The sequence below is a fragment of the Sorghum bicolor genome, chromosome 10 (genome assembly GCF_000003195.3).
Source record: "Sorghum bicolor cultivar BTx623 chromosome 10, Sorghum_bicolor_NCBIv3, whole genome shotgun sequence".
In the NCBI taxonomy this organism is placed as follows: domain Eukaryota; kingdom Viridiplantae; phylum Streptophyta; class Magnoliopsida; order Poales; family Poaceae; genus Sorghum; species Sorghum bicolor.
In genome coordinates, this window is record NC_012879.2 from 5,355,638 (window position 1) to 5,379,561 (window position 23,924).

The 23,924-nt window shown below is 44.6% G+C and overlaps 2 protein-coding genes across 2 annotated transcripts; one reads left to right on the top strand and one right to left on the bottom strand.

The window, feature by feature from the left end:
• Positions 17,234-19,954, top strand: LOC8065426 (pentatricopeptide repeat-containing protein At2g03380, mitochondrial). Its single transcript, XM_002436568.2, has one exon. It carries the CDS (start codon positions 17,234-17,236, stop codon positions 19,283-19,285), a length of 2,052 nt encoding a protein of 683 aa, XP_002436613.1. The 3' UTR covers positions 19,286-19,954.
• Positions 20,415-23,005, bottom strand: LOC8076210 (pentatricopeptide repeat-containing protein At4g30700). The gene has a single exon (XM_021448667.1). The coding sequence runs from the start codon at positions 22,970-22,972 to the stop codon at positions 20,609-20,611; it is 2,364 nt and encodes a 787-aa protein (XP_021304342.1). The 5' UTR covers positions 22,973-23,005; the 3' UTR covers positions 20,415-20,608.

Here is a 23,924-nt window from a genome sequence, read left to right on the forward strand (position 1 = left end):
GTTGACGTGTCCAGTGACGTGGTCGATCCACATGCTCTTTTGTTATGGGGCCACGTGTTGACTTTGTATTAGGCCACGTGTCGTTAACATGATTGGGCCACGTGGCTTAGTCTGATTTGTTTCCATTTCATCACAGATGTAGTTGCTATTTGGTCACAAAAGCAATTATAAATTCGTCACAGCTCAAAATTGACATCACAGGTGCACATACTGATTTAATTGCACAATGCAAATAATATTGCATTTACCAAAAGCATACATTGACAGCTCCAGAATAGCAGTGACCAAACAACTTAAATCAACCATAGCAAACTCGGTTCACAAACAATTCACTTGACATGACACTGAAACTACAAGTTTCATCTCAGTTTTCATACTAGACAGATAATAATAAGTAGGCAACCACCAGCAACCTAAGTTCTTGCATAAACAAAATCACCAGCATATAGACAGACCCCTTGCTTCATCAACCAGCAGCCACAAACAGCTCAAGTCGAAGAACCCCTGAGGGACAACATGCGATTCAGCAACGCATTATTCTCCGCAAGTGCCTTACTGTTGGTCTCTGTAATCTTCTTGTACTCCTCCAACTCCTGCTGTGTCCTCGCCAGCTTTTCCTCAGCTTCTTCATTTCTCTTCTTGAGATCATCAAGTTCACCTTGTACAGCAGCCGTAGCTTCAGCTGCTAGTTGTTCTCGAAGCTCGCTTTCAGTTAATGATGAAGATTTGGAGGATGCTGCTGGTTTGATGCCAACATTCTTCAGAAAAATGTTGGTGCTGTTCTTGGGGAGGACCTGGGACACAACCTGCACACTGGACACTCCAGTCTCACCTTCAGCAGCAGATTCATTCCTTAAAGCTTCCATGTTTGACTGAAACAGCAATGACACATCATTAGTTGACACTTATTACATTAATCTGAGGAGGAAATATGACACAAGATGTATTTTAAAAAATAAAAACAGCAAGATGCACTGCTGGACTGATGTATTTTAAAAAATAAAAACAGCAAGATGCACGGCTGTGTTCGGCTAATGTACTGCTGGACTGAACTCACATGAAATCAGTTCAGCCAAAGCAGCCGCACAGTCCAGCCACAAGCCGAATACAATCCAGCACTGACTTGCCGAACACAGCCGATGTGTACTGGAGAGAGGTAGGAACAAACCTAGAGAAATAGACAGGCAATTGTGACTCTATTTCAGTGTCAGATCACCACCACAGGCCAATACAAGGAAATACAATGAGACATAACTGTGTTGCAACTACACTGCGTTTTTACAACTACTATGGTGCATGGATAGAAAATGATTCCAAAAAGGTATGCAATCCATGATTCATTTATTTGTTGCATTGACAGAACTAACACTGTTGGATTCACAGAAATAGCATGCTGCATTCAGAAATACTGTGCACCAATTACCCCTAACCCATGCCTCATATTCAGGATCTAGAGATGCATATATCACTGCTATTTGAGAGTTGAACATGCATTATGTGGCTTCAGGAGTTATTTGAGAGTTGAGGTGGTAACTTATCATGGCATGGCATGGATTCTGACCCATGATCCATTTTTCTACTACTATTTTTAACTGGCACAGAAACCACTTATAAGAAAAGAACAGGGCACTTGGATTTCACTTGATGTCAGGACTTACCAATGCTTCTCTAGCTGCTTCACTAAGACCATGTTTGGAGCTGGTATGGCAGGTCTTGAAGGCCTCCACCACATCAAGATCTTCATTTTGTTCAGTGCTGGGTTGTGCATTGTTTGTCTTCTGCTTCTGTTGCATAAAAAATCAATTACAGCAGAGTTTTGTCAGCCTTACGATACAAAGTCAGTCTTATATAGATAATCAATTACTTACATATGCATGTAAGTGTGCCACATAGCTGCGAGAACCCGTAGCCTGATGATACTTGACTCTACTGCGATTCTGCTTGTTCTTTTCACATGTTTCCTACCAGAGAATGAACATGCCAGATGAGATCATATGTAGAGAAGATCGTTTGGCAACTGAATGAGAAAGAATACCCATACCATGTTCTTTGGATTAGTCCACTTTGCAACTAGTGACCTCCACTCTTCATCAGACATGCATTCAACTGGAGAAGTTGTCGGAATCTCATTTGCAGGTACACCATTGAAGTATTTCTTCTTGAGCCGATAACGCATTTGCCGCACCCCAGATCGCAGCATATCATTGACAGCTTCCTTTGTTGGCCTGTCATTCTCGTTAATGGCCAAGCGCCACTAGTCATATGAAAATTCCATGTTTAGTTAGTCAATTCAGGTTAACCTGATATATAAGTTAGTGATGGAAACAGTAATGCACTTACAGAGAGCTTTGCCGCAAAGTCTTTGTAATATTTTTCATCGCCCTTGTAATCTTTCCAATGAGGTAGGATAGGAACCTTATCCTGAATGATGACACCAGCCTCAGATGCAAACTTCGCTGCTTGAACAGGCTCATGAGGCCTTCTTTTGCCTTCAGCAACAGCTATGGGCATTCTGCCACCCATAGCTTTTGTCATCCTGTCCAACAGTGTTCCCTTTGTGGGTGGCCTGGGTTTTCTTGGGGCTCACTGTGCAGGAGCTACAATATAGAATTTGCATTTAAATGCTTTAGTGTCATGCAAATCAGCAAAAGAGATGGCATATTGGAATGACAAAGAAACTATAACTTGCCTTCACTGTTTTCCTCTCCACTCCAGCTACATTGTCTTCATCGGCACCTGTACTATCATGAGCTGCTCCACTGTCTTCCTGTGCAGCTGTGTTGTCCTGGCCACCAGCTCCATTGCCTTCCTCTGCGGCAGTACTGTCCTCACCACCTCCTCCATTGTCTTCCTCTGCAACTGTATGAGACCACTGTGGTCTTTCATCATGAGCATCTCTACTATCCTCTACACTGTGCCCTTCTCTCGCAGAAGGTTGAAGCCTTTTTGATTGTCTTCTTTGGGTTTGAAGCTGAGATCCTTCAGATGCCCTCACTCTCTTGGTATTCCTACCTCCTGGAGGCATCTTGGGATTTGTCTTCCTCTTCTTTGCAGTGTGGACTGGCGGCTTATAGCCTGCAAGAAACTGGAAAAAAAACAAGAAAGTCATGTGCATCAGTAAGCAAGACCATATATTAGAAATTGGTATGAAAGAAAGAAGATGGATGTAAAAGCTCGGGCATATATTAGATAACAGATTTCAAACATCCAAATGCAATGCAAACATTCCCCATCCAGTACTTTGAAGATAGAAGAAGCACCTGCATTTCTAGGGGTTCTGGCACCTCATCAGATTCAGTGTCATCATCATCACTATCTCCTTGATCATCATCGCCAAGGAGATACTCCGATGAATCTGAATCTTGACTATTTGATTTCTTGTTTGCTGAGTTTTTCCCCTTCTTTGTAGCAGATTGTGGCAAAGAATTACTAAGATCAGTAGATAGTTTTAGGAGACCGAACGCTTCAAACGTCTTTTGATTCAATGCCACGCGTTCATTCCACCTTCTCTCATAATCACATATTGGAGGTTCTTACAAGAACAAGCAAATTGTGTCTATTAGAGAATAAAAAGGAGGGAACTAAGAGCTAAGAGGTACTAATACTAGATGATAGATAGTAAGAGGTAGGATCTAGCAGTGGCTGCTGAAGAGCCTAGGTGGTAGTTTATAGGCAACATGTAAGAGGTCAGAGGTAAGAGGTACAAATTTATGAGTAGTGAAGCACAAATAATAAACATTTGTATGGGCAATATTCTATATGAGACATTATGATGTCAGCATGCAACTGATATGAGATGATTTGGATTGACTACAGGACATACAAGTATTACGAATTATGAACTACTCTTTTCTATAGACACACATGGATGCACACTGCTGCTTCTTCTTCATCCAGATCATTAAAATGGTCCAGCAGACCACATTAAGCTCTATTTGAAGCCAAGAGACAGAACTACTTTAATAATTGTGGCAAATCTAATTTCCAAACACTACACAGATTTAGCATGTATAGCATGTACAACAGGTTGAAAGTTCAGAACTCAAAACAAAAAGCAACTTAAATTGCCATTTCTCCAAGTAACTGATGGCTGGTCATGCTGTCTCTGATATGGTTAAGTATGTTTATCTAGGACAACTTAAGACATGTACTAATTCATAAACTGTAATTTAAATGCGCAACCATGATCTATATGTCAAAAAATTGGATAATAGGCAGATGTATCATGTTTTCGTCCTACTGACATGCAGCATATCAATAGCCAAGAGACAGAATATTTGGTTGCACCCAATGAAGCTATTTGGTTTGCTGGGCATTGCATTGAAAACTGGTTCAGTTATCAATTATATATAGGATTATATATTGAACAATGTGTATGAACCATCAAATGGAAACAAGACTTTAGTACACACAAATACAGGCAATCATTTTAACCATATTTGGGCACACACAGTGACCATACATGAACAGGAAGCTGATGATGTAATTGAGCAACTGAGAGGGATATTATTTGAGAGTTATGGAGGAGTTAATCGAGCATTATTAATCAAGTAGATAGTCTGTACAATGCCTAAAGGGTGCTCAATTTCCTTAGCAAGTTCAATTAATATTTCATAGAAAAAAACGAGATGCTTTATATATTCTATCAAACACCATCGCAAGGGAAATGTTTTGGCGCCGCCCGAGATGTTGCGACATCATTTTATTTTGGGATTGCGGGATCTCTTAAAGCATTAAACCCAGCTTTCCTCGAGGTTTATCCCCTGGTTTTGGGTTCGAGCACCTTTGTGTGCCTTTTTTTTGTTTGGCCAATATTTTTATGTTTATTATGTTTTTTTATTTATCTATGTTCATATTTTGTGGATAAAAGGTTCAATACCTTAAGTTAGGTAAAAAATATAAAATGTTGCATGGACACCTTGTTTTGGTGTATGATCATGGCATTATAGTTTGAAATCATTCTATCAAAGTGGTAGTATACATCCCATACAAGCTTGAACATTATATTTTTATGGGGATGTGCATGTTCACTTTCTCGGAAATAGTTGAAACTTTTTTGTATCACTGTTAAACACTAAAATGAGGTTTCCATCCAACTTTGAGATTTTTGTAACTACCCTAGGGTATTTTAACATTTATCCTTCAATAATCCAACAAAAAATTATAATAATATGTAAACTTGGCCAGAAAATTGTACAAATGCACACAACACCATAGTTTGGTTCTATACACGTCCCATTAAAGTTTCAAATTATTTGGAGAAAGTGGCACTATACATCGCATACAAACTTGAACATCTCTCACTTAGTCACATGAGTATATGTGAGACATGTATGTCTGTGTGTGGATGTGCATCACTACTTTCTCGCAATCAATTGAAACTTTTTTGTCAGCATTATACACTAAAATGAGGTCAACTAGCAAGATTTAAGATTTTTTTTGATACCTAAGAGTATTTTAACATTTATCTATCACTAATCCAAGAAAAATTAATAAGACTAGGTAAACTTGGTCAGAAATTTCCTCGGATGCACACAACATCGTAGTTTGGTTCTGTAGACATCTCATTAAAGTTTCAAATAATTTTGACATAATGGTACTATACCTTCTCCACTAGCATGAGCATCTTTAACTTAGCATGAACATCCTCCACTAGCATGAACATCTTTCATTAACCAATATTTTACTAATTAAAAATCTAGCCAAAATGAACATAGAGAAATAAGCATTTACAAAAAAATAAGGTAAATCATTTACTACTAATTTATTAATTAAAAATCTAGCCAAAAATGAACATAGAGAAATAAAAAAAATAGAAACAGAAAAAAAAGTTGGCTACTGCAGGGATCGAACCCGAGAGCTCATGGTGAAACAGAAACATCCTTACCATTGGGTCGTTAAGTGAGTTCAGCAGTTAAGGATATGCAAATTTATTTAATCAATATATGCCCCCGGTCCGCCGCGAACTCCTCTATTTTCCCGGACCATGCCATTGACCGTCTCGGCCTCGATGACCTCGTCGTGCACCACCACGCCAGCCTCGGCTTCGCCGGACCGCGCCAGGCTCCACATCAGCCGTCGCCACCGAGGAGGGGGAAGTGGCCGTGCGCCCGGCCACCCCGGAGCCATCCCAGCGCGGGCGCGGGATGGGGCTGCCTCTCCGGCGCCACACTGCCATGCCCATTTATCCGAGAAGATGCCATCATGCCACAGGTGAGCCTGTCCAGTCTGCTCGCTGCGGTTCCCAACGAGACCAGCCTCATCAGGCGCTCGTCCTCCCGAGTCCCTCTTCCCCGTGTACTCTGCCTCCGCTGCTATTTTATATTTTTTGCTGTTATGTATTTGCAAATAATGTAGGTTGCCTGATGAACCACCAAAACGAGAGGATGGAGTTTGATGTGCTATTGAAGCTTAGTTCTCTGTCACTTCAGTTACTTGATTAAAATGTCTTAAGCTTGAGGAGATTAATTAATATTGCACTGCACAGTCCATTCATACACTAAAGAAAGGCTTTTGTCCATATTAAGTTATATACAAAATAATATGTTTTTTTTCTATATGGGTCCTTTGGATTTGAACTTCACTATTTTATTTGTTTGGAAAATCAGTTGGGATGTTTTCTCAGATTGATTGGTTACTGCAACACTTAATAGGCCATATACAGAAGACCCTGTTCAAAATTACAGGCTGCTCTCTATGTTCAAATTTCTGCAGAACTCGCCAATCTTTACCAAAAGCTGTGTCTTGCAGGTAAAAAATCTTTTTCGATTGAGTCGCTAAGATAAAAGGGTCAGTCTGGTATCATAATGAGTGCACATTGATGGATTTGAAATGTCCGTCATCTCGAAGGCCTACTGTCTTGCCTTCTAGCTTAAACCAATCGCATCGAAATAGAACCACCGTCCGACGGACTTGCAGATTAGAGTTATATTGCAACTCAATTACCTCTTTAAGGACTCCATAAAAATCTACAGGTTGCCCATTATGTTCACCATCAGTCACTACCCCACTATTTTGTGTCCGAAGATACTTCTCACGATCCACAGTGCTATAACGCACTCTATTGACCGTGCAAGCTGAACAAAACCTAACTCGCAGATCTGGGGGACATGACAGTGCCCACAGTCCGTCGCTAACCGAGTCTGGATTCTCCTTGCGTTTGTCCTCAATCTGTTGCATCAAAATTAATCATCTGTGTTACATATGGATACTAATGCATTTACTGAACCTAGAAACACAATGTGCAGTGACTTACGTGGCGCTTAAACCATTTGGCAAATCCCTTTTCAACCATTTTTTCAACATCAGGGAGACCTTGGCCCTGTAGCTCGGCCCGGTACAAGCTGCATGGACAATTTTAGTCATAAGAATAAATTGAAAATAACAAAAAACATAAACTAAAAATCAAACATTTAAATGATACTTACTCCACATATTTCTCAACTTCTTCACAATTATTTAGCACATACCAAACTAGCTTATTAAAGACAGCATCATCAATGTACTGCACCCTATCAGCTCCAACAAGAGTAACACCATGCTTAAAAACAGAGATATCATTAGGCAATGGCACCTCTCCATCACTACCATCATCACGGTTAAATCTAGTGTCAATATCCTCCATATACCTAGAACAAAAGGTCAAGGTGTCACTTGCCATATATGCGTTCGCAATTGATCCTTCCGGCCTACCCCCGTTGCTTACAAAATTCTTCAAAGTGCCTAGCCGCCTTTCTATTGGGTACATCCATCCGTACTGAACAGGTCCTCTAAGCAGTGCCTCATCAGGGAGATGGACAGCCAAGTGCACCATGACATCAAAGAAGGCAGGTGGAAAGATTTTCTCAAGCTTGCATAGGATCAATGGAATTTCTTGTTTGAGCCGTTTCACAACATCAATCCGTAGATTTCTACTGCATAGTTTCCTGAAGAAGTTCCCGAGATCCACAATTGCTTCATATACATCCTTCCTTACCAGTCCTCTCAGGCCAGCTGGTATGATTCTTTGCAGGAGTATGTGGCAAGAATGTGTTTTCAGCTTTCCCTGCAGCTTCGAACCATCTTCACTTATGTATCTTGCTAGGTTAGCCGCATATCTATCAGGAAACTTGATACCTTTTAAAAACTTGCAGAAAGCGATTTTCTGATCCTTACCCAAAACATACGGAGCAGGCGGAGCAACGACTGAGTTGCCACGTTGCTGCAAGTGCAATTCAGGTCTTATGCCCATGTCATGCAAATCTAGCCTAGCATTGGTTGTATCCTTGGTCTTGCCCAGTATATTGAGTAATGTGCCAAGGATGTTTTCACATATGTTCTTCTCTATGTGCATCACATCAAGATTATGTGGAATCAACTAATGTTTCCAGTATGGCAATCTCCACAACCCAGATTTGCGGCTATAAATCTTTGGACCCTTATTGCGCTCATTATGCTCATTGCGCTTCCTTTTCTTTCTAGTAATTTCAGTTGGATGCTTCCCTGGCTTGACATTTTTACCTTCTCTAGCTCCTCTAGGACCTCCTCCAAAGTAAACTTCCCTGGCGCATCTTTTTTTTTCACGTTTACAATCAAAAGCCAAGTTGTTCCGCCAAGGATGTGTCTTTATAAGGAAACGGCGATGTCCAATGTAACATAACTTATTCCTTATTGACCGAGACAACGGATCCTTGTCGCAATGAATACATGCATAATACCCTTTTGTTGTTCGCCCGGATAGCGTGCTCAATGCTGGAAAATCATGTATACACCACAGCACGGCAGCACGAAGGTCAAACTTCCGACCAGTACATGCATCGAGGGTGCTGACACCCTTTCATAGATCGAGCAGCTCTTTAATTAGGGGCTCAAGGAACACATCAAAGTCCTTGCCTGGAGATTTTGGACCAGGGATGAGTAAAGCCATAAAGCCGTTTGCTGGATTCACGCATTCCCATGGTGCGAGATTCAGCGGTGTTAGGAGCACTGGCCACATACTGTACTGGGTACTCATGTTGCCAAATGGATTGAATCCATCAGTAGCTAAGGCAAGCCTCAGGTTCCTCGGATCAGATGCAAAGGTTGGTTCCCTCCTGTCGAAATCCTTCCATGCTTTCCCATCAGCTGGATGGCTCATTACATTGTCAACCGGCTTCCTCTTTGTCTTGTGCCACTGTGTTTCCTCAGAAGTTCGCTTTGAAGCAAAAATTCTTTTCAACCTTGGCACAATTGGAAAATGCCTCAATACCTTTTTCGGCACCCGCTTGGTCCCAGTTTCATTTTCCCATCTAGACGCCTTGCATACTGGGCATACATCAGACTTTTCATACCTGTTCCTAAACAACACACAATTCAGAAAGATATTTCTTGGCCTCATCATATGATTTTGGCAACTCACTATGGGGGTATCCTTCCGACAACAACTTTATCATTGCAGAAAATCCAATATTGCTAATTCTATAACGTGACTTGATGTATAACATCCTCACTAGAAAAGAGAATTTCGAATGGCCAGATCCCGAGCTAAGTGGCTTCTTCGCATCTTCAAGGACTCTTGCAAACCTTGGTTGTTGTCCATCAGCCTCTGCCGCAGCATACAACTCTCCTATCATCTTTGGTACTCCGAGATCATCATCAACATCGTCGTCGGGCTCATCCACATGTATCCCAAAGTCATGATAACTTCCTTGGACCTGCTCCAAATTCTCAACTACTTCAGTATCTGCCGACTCCCCATGATGAATCCATCTGGTGTATGTAGCTGACATTCCATAAATGTGTATATGGTCATTTACATCATCCTGAGACCGCAAACTTTGATTAAGACATCTCGTGCACGGACAAAGTATCTGGCTGTCTTTGGGGTATCTTTCACGAACAAACTTCATGAACTCTTCAACTCCCGTCCCATATGCAGGTGTGAACGGTCTCCCAAAAACCTAGCTTCTATCCATCTATTTTGACAGTACAATTTGTATTCAGTACTAAAATTCAAGCAATAAATTAACAAAATAAAAAAATGCATATATGTAAAAAAAACTTGAATACAAATCAAACCTTTATCTCTGCCGTCAGGGCCACTTGGCGCCACCGCTAATCTGTCCACACACGCTGCCGCTGACCGGTGCTCTTCTGCCCGCCCCACGATCGCCGGCGCAGCCACTGCACAACACTGCTTTCTTCTAACACTCTTCTAAAATTTAGAGAAACAATTTTTTAACTGCAATTTTAAGAAATAGCCAGCCACAATTATTAATTAGTACATGCTTAAGGATATAGGATTACACAATTCTTAATTAGTACATAATTAAGGATAGGATTATAGGAATAACTGTACAAGATAGAAATAAATACCTATACAGATCACGTTTGCCCCCGCAGTGCCGCTTGCATGATGGTGATGACACTGGAACCGCCTCGACGTGCACTCGCACTATGCAGATCAACACGTGCTCGGCCGGCGGCGGCGACTCCGTGACTTGATCACGGTGACGAAGGGAAAGAATACGTCACGGCGACGAAGGAAAAGAATACGTAGTCGTGCTGCCCCTGCGTGATCCCCGGTATCAAGGACAGGCACGTTTGGGTTGTTGTGTGCGTGAGGCCCATCAGCACTCGTGATAAAATTCCACCGAGCCCAGGTCCAAAGCACTCAGGCATATGTCAATTAGATAAAGAAGTATATATGTCAATCCATAACACAAACTAACGAGTAGTCCAGAGGTCGTGGGTTCGATGCTCCCTGCGGGAGCAATTTTTTTGCCATAACAGAAATATCACCACGCGCACAAAAATAAAAGGCTGGCCATGCCAGAAAAAAAAAAGGTCGGGCATCACCATGTGGGCCACGCAGCCGCTGGTGGGCCACATCGCCACATCCTCGAGGTGGGTCCTGCTTGTGGGACCACTGTGCCGCGTCTTCCAGGTGGTGCAAGGAGGCAAATATTCTATGACGATTTATTTTTGTTCATGTATGACATTAATTTGGAATTCGTCATTATTCTTTGTGCCAAAGCTCCCTCACTTGTGACTCATGACGAAAACGGAAATTTCGTCATAGAAAGCGCACGTTCTGTGACAAATTTTTCAGTCGTCACAACGGAATCGTCATTGTTGAACACATTTCTAGTAGTGAACAACAACAACAATATTGTTATCATGTTCATAATCATGCAGATGGCCAGCAATCTCAAGTATGAGATGCAGTATCAAATGACTAGTAGGGTAATAAACACTAGAAACTATAACCGTTGATTTATAGAACAATTCAAGAAACTCCAACACCTTTTCAGCAATGTACGTGTCGGCGCCTAGACTCGTGGCCTAGACACTAACAAGTATAAGTCTGCGTGATTACCCAAACTTGGATGGTGATGCAAGTGAGACACAGAGGATTTATACTGGTTCGGGCCAAGAATGCCCTACGTCCAGTGTGTTTGGGGGTTCTGTATAACCTTGCACCCAAAGGTGCTTGTAGTAGGGGGTACAAGCAGGTTGCGAGAGAGGGCTAGGTCCCAAGTCTCGACTTGGTGGCGGACAGAGTGCGGGTCGCTGCTCTGTGAAAGAGTGTTGTGTGCGTGTGGGTGTGCCTTCTGGACCTGTCCTTAGTTGTGAACCCTGGCTCCCCTTTTATAGCCTCAAGGGGAAGACAGGTTTTTACATGAGTAGATTTCTTCTGTTGAATGGTGAAAACACAGTCCCGACCCTGTTGAAGCTGGTCCATTTCGTCCTTGGGGGATGGTTGACAGTATGGCTGCTCCTATAGAGGGTTACCGAGCCCTGTAGGGGTCGCGGGGGTCGGATCGCCGGCACTGCTGCACATCCTGTCAACAGTGGGAAATGACCTCAAATAGTGGTGCTGATTAACCTCCCCCATTCCCTTTCTACTGTGAGGCAGTACGCCACAGTGAAAGAGGTAAGGGTGCATAGTGACAGAGGTAAGGCCACAGTGACCAGGGTGGTTGGAACAGTCGGCACCCTGCCCTGCTGCGGTATGGGAGTCGTCGCGCTTGTCACTTCGGGGGTATGGGCGCCGTATGGTGGAGGTCTTGTTGACCTGGTGGAGCGGGATCCGGCGCCCGATCCCGGAAGGGGATCGGGCGAGTCGGAACTTGCGTCCGAGGCCCTGAGGGGTCGGGCGAGTCGGAGCTCGCGTCCGAGGCCCTGAGGGGTCGGGCGAGTCGGAGCTCGCGTCCGAGGCCCTGAGGGGTCGGGCGAGTCGGAGCTCGCGTCCGAGGCCCTGGACGAGTTTGAATGAACTGGGGCTTGTACCCCGGCGATTGTGGTTAGTATGTATTTTTGTGTTTTTTATTGCTATGATTTGGGTGTCCCTTTTTATGGTACCCAACAGTACGAGTGCTGATCATTCAATAATTGATAGTCACATTGAGTATCGATGAACACAATAAAGACAGATCTATATGGCGGCAGATGTTTAAGCATAAGATAGGTAGAGTTCCATCTAACATCCATATCCAAACAAAATTTACGAGGTCACATATCCTTAGCAAGACAATAGTTCTTGAATAGAGCAATGTGATGATTAGATGAATTTAGACAATTAATTGCAGTTCTAAAAAATCTCTATATATGGTTTGAGCCTTTTCAAAACAGATTTAATAATCAAATTAATTATATGGCAAGCACAACGCTGATGCACAACATGATATATCTTTTTAGTATGATCTAAGGGATCAACATCATAGCCTAAGTAACCATCAAGCATAGGTTTCAAAGCAAGTATAGCAGTTTGATTAGCAGAAGCATTATCAAGGCTAACATCAAAAACTTTGTCAAGTAAGCCCTAATCTCTAAGCACACCAGAGATATGTTTAGTAATGATAGTACCATTATGACTCACTTCAATCAGTTTAAAACCAATGATAGATATTTTAAGTTCCCAAGCAGTAGTAATATAATGAGCATATAATTTTTCTTAGCACTACCAGACCAGATATCAGATGTCAAACAAATAGAAGACACACCAGGAAAACCTCATTTTTAAGGTGATGCAGTTTTTCATTGTAAAGCTTAGCCAGATCTCTAGAGGTGGTAAATCTAGAGACTCTTATATCTAGGATTTGACCACACTGAATGTACTCATCCCAAGCATCACAATCAGTAATAGATAAAGGCAGATCTAAGCTAGCAATCAAACGACAAAGCTCCTTCATAGCACGTTTATATTCCCAGTTTCTATATGATCCATTAGGGTTTAAGGCAAGCCTACTTTGAATCAGATTAGCATTATCACACTTCTTCTTGCATGATTTGTGATGTCTAAGTAAATGTCCAGTGCCATGAGTAGAAGTACTAGATAAATGAGACTTATAGAGCTTGCAAACAACAATAACGCGTTGCTCACCATCAACAATCTCCCTAACTTCATCAAAGTCAGCCCAGATAGGAGATCAGTGCTTACTGTCGATGGTGGATGATGCCAGAGAAGCTGCATCGCTAGGGAAAGGGCTATAGCAGCATCAGGAGCAGCAGGTGCCGCCCCATCAAGGATTAGAGCAGCAGTAGGCGCTACCCCGAACAAGAGTGTAGCATCTCCCATGTCGTCTTGGCCGTCAGGAATTTGGCCCATTGCCCTAAGCTCTTCCTTGATGGTTGGCCAATCGACATCATCACCATCAATGCCGACCATGACCACCCCACCTCTTCTTCACTTCTCGGCACTGTTCCTCGACGTCAACTGCGGCACCAGCTACACATCGACGACCTACAAACATAAAACACACAGAACAAGGGTTAGGGTTAGGGTTTATGCCAAGGCCTAGTATATCTAGGGTTAGGGTTAGCCGCTTAGGGTTTGGGAACTTGCCTGCACGAAGATGGAGCCCAATGCTAGAACTGAAGAAGAAATGAGCGGTGACAATAGCACCTCCCCAAGACAAGCGGAGACAAGGAGAAACAGAGAAGAAACGAGCGGTGACAAATAGCATGGGGGGACAAAAAATCTCAAGATCCGTCGGTCACCATCATCAACGGAGACAGTGAAGATGACAAGAAGGGAGACAAAAGTGGCAGGTGGTCGGTGAGATAGTGAGAGAGACTAGGACAAAGAACCCTGTCGTCGCTATCTCTAAGATACGACGGTGGAGACCTTGACGAAGTGCAGGACGGCGATGGAGGCAGGCGGTGGCCAGTGGTGAAAGGCGACGTGAGGAGGCCGCGAGGGGATTAGATTTGGGTTTAGGGTGTGGAAGATTAGGGGGCGCCGCGGCGAGAGTGGGATGGGGATTGGGGAATGGGTTAGGGTTTGGGGGCGCCACGACGGGGGCTTATACAGCCCCCCCCCTCCCCCCCCCCCTCGGTACCGAGTCGCGTCGTGTCTCTCGTTATTTTACGGGCTAGGCTGGGACGCCCGACGGGCTGAGGCAATGGCCTAAGCATGGCCTGCTGCGTGCCATGGGCCGGCACAGACATGTTTGGCAACCGGGCCGTGCCGTGCTCGAGCCGGACCGTCTGCATGCTCAAGTTTACTTCCGGCTGGCCACTCCATCACTATGCACCGTACGGTCATTGTAGTACACGGTGTTTGCTGTTGACATGTTTTTTAACCAACGCAATGGAACGCGCCCGGTCGTGCTAGTTAATACTGTATTAATCTTCAAACTAAACACTGCACGTCTAATGGTGCTCTGCCGTCCTGGTGTAATCTAGGTTTTCCATGAAAAAAAAAAGCACCATCCATGCATTACAATGACGCGCTCTAGTCACACATGGACATGCATCGGGGTCCATGGTATACTTCTTCCCCGGGGTGGGAAGCTATCGATGCGGCTGCCGGTGGAGAAAGTTGACGATTAGACTAACCATGGATGTCCGGACTGGCTGAGGACCCACTTGCGCGGCTTCAAGAGACACGGGGTACAACTATTGTTTTCTCTAAAAAATCTTTTAGAAAAACCGCTACAGTAGTAATAATAGAAATATTATTAACTGATTTATTATAAAAAATATCATTAAATAATTGACTGATGTAACATATAAAAACAAAGCAGCCATGTTAGAATGTAGTAGTGAGCTTTACTGCTCCTATCGTATTGTTGTACCCGTACTTTCAAGTCGGCATGATGCATGCCCGTTGTAGGACCTCGGCGTCTCTGCGCTACTCGGATTCCAATTGGACCATCGAATACCCATACTCCTAAACTAATCAGACAACACAAAATCATGCAGCAAATTAAAGCAAGCATACTCAACTGAATGACTGATCCAAATATTACACTATAGTACGTACAACTACGCTCACAACCATCGAAGGAAAGGAATGTCTAATAAGCACAGTTTCGGCATGATGTTAGCACTGGAACTACCCGTACGTACTAAGATAATTTTGTTTTCTGATTTGATGGGGCCGGTGCGATCTCATAATAAGTATTAGCAAGCTATAGTAATACTACCTTTCGGTCGTCCGAACCTGGCTGGAGCCTGGAGCTTCTTCTGCTTCAACCAGCACCAGCAGTCTAGCACAGTAGCACCCACAAGCTGCAGACACCTGGCACTGCCTGAAACTAATTAAGTTTTAGCTGTACGAAAAGTGACGAGGAATAAATCAGCGAACAATATTTTCATCCATAACTTTGTAATCAAGTAAACAGGGCATTAGCACAAAATGTGCAAACTTAACACAGATGCACCGAAAGCAAACCTCACCATATATCCTATTGTACCACACCGCACTTGCATCTAGCTAGCTATATAGAGGACTAGTGATTAATAATATTGGTCTGACGATTGGATGTCTGGATGAGGTTGCATTCACGGGTAGCTTTTGCTTTCACTCAGGCCCGATAAACTGAAATGAAATGCGTACTTGGTGCCTGTATGGAGAAGATCCATGATATGGGACAGACGACAGAGAACAGGAGACAATTAATTTCCTCCATTTTCAACACAACTAGCATCTGACAGCCTGTTTGCTTGACAGTCGAATCTATCAGCTATTCAGCATAGTACTTGCAGCCATGCATGACTTTTTAGCCAAACGAACATGCCGAAATCTGAGTAGAGTTCCGTTATCAAAGCAGATAGCAACAGCAACCGTTTCATCAGGGGTGCATAGCAGTAGCATGTGGATCGAATTGGCGCACACTGCATGAGGTTTGAGTTGTTGCAGGCTGGCAATAAACAGATCGATTTGATGTGGTCTCCTAAAGAAGCAGGTGGATCGAATTCGTCTGCTCATCCTTGATGCTACACTGCTTCTTTACAAAAGCTCCAAAAGAGACGGCCCGGCAGGCCAGGACGCAGAGACGCGTGCATGTGTCATACAGTTACCCATGCGATGCATGCATCATCTGATCATCTTATCTGTCTAACACCACTACATGTAATTGTGTGACGGCAGCGGATAGGAACGGGAGCACCGGAGCACCTGCAGAGTAATTTAAACTAATCGTCCTTTTTTGTGGTTTAGGTAAGATTTAACAGATCGACAATTACATTTGTGTTGATTATTATTAGTAGCTAGCTAGCTAGCTTGACTGCTCGTCATCACAACCTGAAATATATACTAGGTCAAGCTCAGGCTGCCCAAATTTAAAAGGTTTGGCAGCTGCGATCCACTTATCGACGATGCTTGATCAAAATACACGTAAGCGTTAAGTTCATCTCAATTGCGAATAGATCGAAATGATGATCAATTCCCTAGACAATTATATTTTGTATTGGGTCTGTGGATTCACTTCGTCTGGCATGGGTTCCCTCCGCACGCGCTTGTCCGCCGGTTTTTTTTTTTTTTTGTGGAATGATTCGATTCTTGAGATTGACTTGCAGGTGTTACCAAATAAAATCGTTACTAAACAGAATCATTTGGCGATGCACGGCGCAGACTGACGACGCAAACCAAACAAAAATATTAGATTCAGTCTTAGGATCGGATCATTTCAGACCAAACGAACTGCCAAACCAAACAAGCTAAATGTCCATATTAATTGTACTCAAGTTTTGTTTGGCTTTTTTAACCCGTTATAACCAGGTCTCAACCTCACGACAACCCTGCTGCTAAATGTCCATAACTGGCTATTTTTTATACTGTTAATGACTTTAAATTTAGAATGTACGTAGTACTCATGGAAATACTTTTATATGATATTAATAATTAATAAAATAAATATATTTTGGAGAGAGAGAAAAACATCTCAATTCTGGGGCGTTTGGACTGCACCTGAGAGAACACACGGCTATCTGCTAAACAGATGGGCCAGAAGGCCCAAAATGCAGAAAGGGCAACCCCAACCCAAATATGCATAACCCAGCCCACGTACTGTTTGCCTCTGCCGCCGACGCCGCCGCGCTCTGCGTCCAAAACCTGGCGCGTGCACTCTCCGCCGGCGATCTCCTACGTCTCCTCCCTTCATGCGGCACCCTCCCCTCCCTCCGCGTCCTCCACGCGCGCCTCCTCACACACACCCAGGGCCTCCTCCTTGGCAGCCTCCGCGCAAGGACCAAGCTGCTCAGCTGCTATGCGGCACTGGGCGACCTCGCCTCCGCGCGGATGGTGTTCGACGGCACCCCACGCCCGGACGCGTACTCCTACGGGGTCATGCTCTGGTGTCTGGTCCAAGCGGAGCGCCACGCAGAAGCTGTCGCGCTGCACCAGGACATGAGGCGGCGGCGCCCCTGCCCCGAGGCGCAGGACGACTTCGTGCTGTCGCTCGCGCTCAAGGCCTGTATCAGGTCCGCGGATTACGGGTACGGTACGAGGCTGCACTGCGACGCCGTCAAAGTCGGCGGCGCGGACGGTTTCGTGATGAACAGCTTGGTTGACATGTACGCGAAAGCTGGGGACTTGGAATGCGCCCGGAAGGTGTTTGAGAGAATTCCCGGACGAAATGTGGTGTCGTGGACCTCGATGCTCAGCGGGTGCGTTCAGAATGGTTTTGCTGCAGATGGACTCCTTCTGTTCAACAAGATGAGGCAGGACAATGTGCCTCCCAGTGAGTACACCATAGCAACTGTTATCACAGCTTGTTCTGCACTCATTGGTCTGCACCAAGGGAGGTGGATGCATGGATCAGTGATCAAACAAGGCTTAATGTCTAACTCATTTATCAGTGCAGCCTTGCTGGATATGTATGTCAAGTGTGGGGAGCTAGAGGATGCTCAGTGTGTGTTTGATGAGCTCAGCTACATTGACCTTGTTCTTTGGACGACGATGATTGTGGGGTACACACAGAATGGGAACCCTCTTGATGCATTACGGCTGTTTCTTGACAAGAAGTTTGCAAACATTGTTCCGAATTCAGTTACCATAGCAACAGTTCTTTCAGCTTCTGCTCAATTACGTGACTTGTCTCTAGGAAGGTCTATTCATGGGATAGCTGTTAAGTTAGGTCTGGTTGAGTATACTGTGGTGGTGAATGCGTTAGTTGACATGTACGCGAAGTGTCAAGCTGTGTCAGAGGCCAATAGAATATTTGGAAGCATTTCAAACAAGGATGTTGTTGCATGGAATTCAATGTTATCAGGTTATGCTGAGAATAACATGTGCAATGATGCTCTGATGCTCTTCAAACAAATGAGTCTGAAGGGCCCTTCACCTGATGCCATCTCTGTGGTGCATGCCCTGTCAGCTTCTGTTTGTCTGGGTGATCTACTTATTGGTAAATCCTTCCATGGTTATGCTGTTAAGCATGCATTTCTGTCCAATATTTATGTCAGCACTGCTCTGCTGAATCTGTACAACAAGTGTGGCGATCTCCCATCTGCTCGTAGGGTGTTCGATGAGATGAATGACCGTAATTCTGTGACTTGGTGTGCTATGATTGGTGGTTATGGAATGCAAGGCGATTCTGCAGGTTCCATTGATCTTTTCGGTGAAATGCTGAAAGATGGTGTCCACCCAAATGATGTAGCATTCACAAGCATCTTATCCACTTGCAGCCATACTGGGATGGTTACTGCAGCGAAAAGGTATTTTGATAGCATGGCACAACATTTCAACATCACACCTTCCATGAAACATTACGCTTGTATGGTCGATGTGCTAGCCCGTGCAGGAAATCTAGAGGAGGCATTGGAGTTTATAGATAATATGCCAATGCAAGCAGACACTAGTGTCTGGGGAGCGTTTCTCCATGGATGTGAGCTCCACTCAAGGTTACAGTTTGGAGAAGAAGCTATCAAGAGGATGATGGTGCTTCATCCTGAAAGACCAGATTTATATGTGCTGATATCAAACCTGTATACCTCAAATGGAATGTGGGAAAAATCTCAAGCTATCCGGAGATGGATGCAGGAGAAAGGACTAGTCAAGTTACCTGGGTACAGCTCCATTGGTCGTGAAAATGGATGACTGAACTGAACAGAACAGAAAAGTTTCTCCTTTTCACATTGTATGGCAGTGGAAACAGGATGTGTAGAATTTTTCGATATGCCAATTTGTTATGGTAGTAAAAAGTGAAAGCAACCAATGAGGCCGAGTGAGATTAGGATAGTAGCAACACTATCTCTGGAGTTTTATATCCAGTTGCAGCGAACAGATTGTTCGTTCCTTTTAGCATGATTCTTGAAGAGGTGCAGCCAACAGATAGGCTATGCTAAGTGCTTTCAATTGCTGCAGCATTTCAGCCTTCATTTTGCAGCATTGTTTATGGTGAAGTCGTGGTGAATTAAACTGTGCTAGGCTTGTTTGTCTTGAGCTGACCACAATCTCAATTCACAGGCAACGGCCATATCAAAATTTCACTACTAATGTTACTGATGCTGTATGCGCGAGGCTATACTCATGTGACCTTGCTAAGAACCTTCAGTGACCTACAGAGGATACTGGAATGTCTCAGTCATATGCTGAACGCCATCTAGGTTGAGCTCGCAGCCAAGCACTGGCAGTCTGTAATTAGGTAGGAACAACACCCAAAGTACTTCAAAGTTATTTCTCTTTCTTACTTGTCATTTGACGAAGCATGTTTATCACTCGTCTCTCTTAATTCTTCGTCACCCAAATTACTTAATCTTTTTTTCATAATGCTATCATCGATTACTACTCATATGCTGTATAACTTGAATTGATATGACTAATAAACTCCTTACGGCCAAATGCAGCACATTCAGGATGCCTATTTTGGTTTGGAAAATGGAAGAAAGCACGCACACATGTGCTGAAGAAGCATCAGGATGTAGATATAGCAGACCGAATACACCCCATTTACGTTAAAAATTGAAGTGATAGTACTTTGGCGTCAAAGAAAACAACTAATAAAGCTTGCCTTAGCTTCTAGTAATTCTAGGTAATCTGTACAGCACTACAGTCTACAGCTCCTGCCTTTATCTTGTTTGGCAAAACTATGTATATTTCTGTAGTTGGCATCTTTGGCCAATTGAAAATTGATTCAATTTACAATATGCTATATGTGTTGTTGCTTCAGCACGATCTCTTTGTTGGCAGCAGTGACATTTCGACCATAGGTCAGTATAACTTTCTATGATCCAGTGAAACTGCAGCTTCGATTAGTAAATATTGGCCCTGCAGAGAAATTTGCAAATTGACTGCTGGTTATCAGTAAGTACTGGCAGCTCCCGGCAGATAAATGAAAATGAGCACAATGAGATGTGCTTCATGGACAATTAGTTTTTTTATATATATTAAAAAAAAAGAACCTAAGTTATCTGTTGTGAATCACCAGTAATCACCACAGGAGCAAACCCCATCTCTGAAATGGTGAAACCTCGATGCATCCCTAACTACAATTAACCTCTGTGTCACTTTGGATATGAACTTAGTAGCGTTATGGCAGTCCAGGCACACCCTAAGGTTCTTGATGATCCTGATCTCTGTCCCCGGCTCTGTACTAAGGAGCCCAAAGGCGATGGCCAACTTCTCGCTATGCACCTTCACCATGTGCTCCTTCTCTTCCTCCTCAACATCGTACAATGCAGCCTCTGTCACAGGTTGGTACCCCGCTTCGATCATCTTTGCGGTTAACTTCTCTAGGTATGAGTAGATGACCTCTGACTGTGGGTGAAAACGGTCACCAGCCATGAAGACATGAGGCTTGTCACCTATCTCGATGAGAGTACATCCTGGTGTTTTCACTAGCTTCCTGTTCTTGGCCTCTTGCCTCACCACAGCTGCTTCAGAGTAATGCTTCTTGGATGTGTACAGATTAGATAGAAGCACATAGTAGCCCGCATTCTCTGAGTCTAGTTCGAACAACTTCTGGGAAGCCAATTTTGCTAGGTCGCTATTCTTATGGACCATGCAGGCGCTAAGCAGCGCTCCCCACACGCCAGGTCCAATAGCACTCTGAGGGAATTCAGAAATGAGATCCAAAGCTTCATTCAACTTGCCTGCCCGGCCAAGGAGGTCCACCATACATGTGCAATGCTCGATGCCTGGGCTGATTCTGTACTCATTAGTCATCACACGGAAAACTTTCTGCCCTTCGTCAACTAATCCTCCATGGCTGCACGCGTAGAGGACTGACAGGAAGGTGGAGCTTGTCGGAAGAATGCATGCATCCAGCATACTCTTGTAGAGCTTCAAAGCTTCAGCACCTCGGCCATGGAGGCCATATCCAGATATCATCGCATTCCAGGAGACCACATTCTTGTTATCCATTCTATCAAAGATGCTCCGAGCTTCAGCAATGCTTCCACATTTCGCATACATGTCAATGAGCGCGGTCATGACGTAGACATTGAGCTCCAGGTTCTCCTTGGCAATAATCCTGTGAACCCACGTACCCAGAGACAAAGCTCCAAGCTGTGCACAGGCTGAAAGGGTGCTCGAAATGGTGGTGGGATTTGGCTGCACATTGAGCTCCTGCATTAGCTGGAAAAGTTCGACTGCCATCTCCGTCAAGCCATTCTGGGCATACCCAGATATCATTGCATTCCACGATTCCATGGTCTTCTCTGGCATTGCATCAAATATGCTCCTTGCAGACTCCATATCGTTTAATCTGCAGTACAAAGTGGTCAGTGCTGTCGACACCAGAGCATCTGCGTCCAACCTGGCCTTAACAACAAACGCATGTAAGCACCGAGCAAGCAGCTCATGCCCAAATGGACTGTACACCGGTATCACCGCAACCAACGTGCTTGAGTTTGGCCTCCAGTCTGAGGCCGCCAACTCTTTGAACAGCTCCACCGATGATTCAACCATGCCATTGACTGAGTAGCCTGAGATCAAAGCATTGTAGGCAACCAAATCTGGATCTTCCATCCTATCAAAGAGAGACCGTGCACAGTCCATGTCCCCGCACTTGGAATACAGCGACATGAGCCCAGTCACAACATGCTCATGCTCTGCCAACCCGCACTTCACTCCATATCCATGGACGCACCTCCCCATTGCTACATGTGACGCCTCTGCTGCTGCCCGTAGGCTGGATGCAAGGGTGGTTGAGTCAGGTCGCACTCTCCCAACCTCCACCATCCGCACGAACGCCTCAAGGGCCACCGAGCCAGGCAGCCCAGCCAGCAGCGTGTTCCACAAGATAGTGTCGGGCGACGGCACCGCGTCGAACACCTTGCGTGCGTCGTCCACTTTGGACAGCTTGAAGTAGAGCTTGGCCAGAGCTGACGCCACGAACGTGTCCGCCGCGTACCCCGCGGCCACTGAGAGCCCGTGAAGCGTGCGTGCGGCAGCAGCGTCTCTGCCACGGGAGGAACAGGAAGAGGAGAGCGATGTGGCGGCGAAGGCGAAGGAGAATGAGTCCGGCGACGGGAAGAGGAGGTGCGGCCTGAGGGACGGGAGGGAGCGCAGCAGCGCGTTGCGGAGGAATCGGTCAGGGCGGGGGAAGGCGCGGAAGAGGCGGAGAAGGTGGCGGGGCGGCGCGCGGAGGGAGGCGTAGCGGAGCAGCAGCGCGGTGACCGGGGCCGGGTCGAGCGCGTAGTGGCCGGAGGCGAGCGAGACCGCGAGGAGCTGGTCGAGGTGGCGGAGCGTGGAGGAGAGAGCAATGAGGCGGAGGTACGAGCGCCGTAGTCCGCCGCCGGGGTCGCCGGCGGGCGGAGGGATGACGAGGCGGGGAGGAGGCATGTCGCTGGCCGTGGCCGCTGCCGTGCCGTGCGGCGGGACGGCGCAGGTGGCCGTAGCTGATCGTGTGGTTCGAACGTATATAGCCTGGCCGTTCGATCGTATATGGACGGCCGTGATGAACGCTGGAGAACTGTTTGGCAAGACGAACGCATGTGTTTTGGAGCGAGCTGGGCTTAATTTTTTTGAGAGTTTCGGCTACTTTCTGGGCCCGTAGTATTGTGAGGTAATTGACCCAATGGCCCAGATGAAATCACGGTTCTTTTGTATTTAGGCGCTCATTTTTTTCTGCCCTAATTGGCAAAAAATCAGATGGAGTAGCTATCGTGCAAAGCGTTTAAGTTATGTTTGCAGGGTTCTAGATTCTCGTAAAAAGTTTTTAGATCTAGGTTTCCTTCAAAAACGTTTCTCTTATTGATTTTAGAGTATTTGTGAAACCGTTTGACTAGCTCGTTGAATTCTTGAAATTAGAACCAAAATCATAAGGAACCAAGCTTTAAGTATTTCTCTAGACCACAAAAAAAAAAACAAAAATTGTTTCTCTCCGAAATTGTTTCTCTCTTTATAGCTTTTGCCAGCGATCCTAGTGCCACCGAGTATGAAACGTTTCTCATTGCCAAATGTATGATCTAGGGGCTTGTGGCCTAGACACCTAGGAGCTGCTTAGTTCCCAAAAATTTTGCAAAGTTTTCAAAATTCTTCGTCACATCAAATCTTGCGGTAAATACATAAAGCATTAAATATAAATAAAAAAATTTAATTGTGTAGTTCGTATGTAATTTTGCGAGACGAATGTTTTGAGCCTAGTCTATAATTGGACAATAATTGTCAAATACAAACAAAAATGCTACAGTATTCAAAACCAAAAATTTTCACTAACTAAACAGTCCCCGAGTGCAAGGACAGTTGAGTTAAGTTCCATGCTAGCCCCTTAAGAGCTTGCCATGTGATAGAA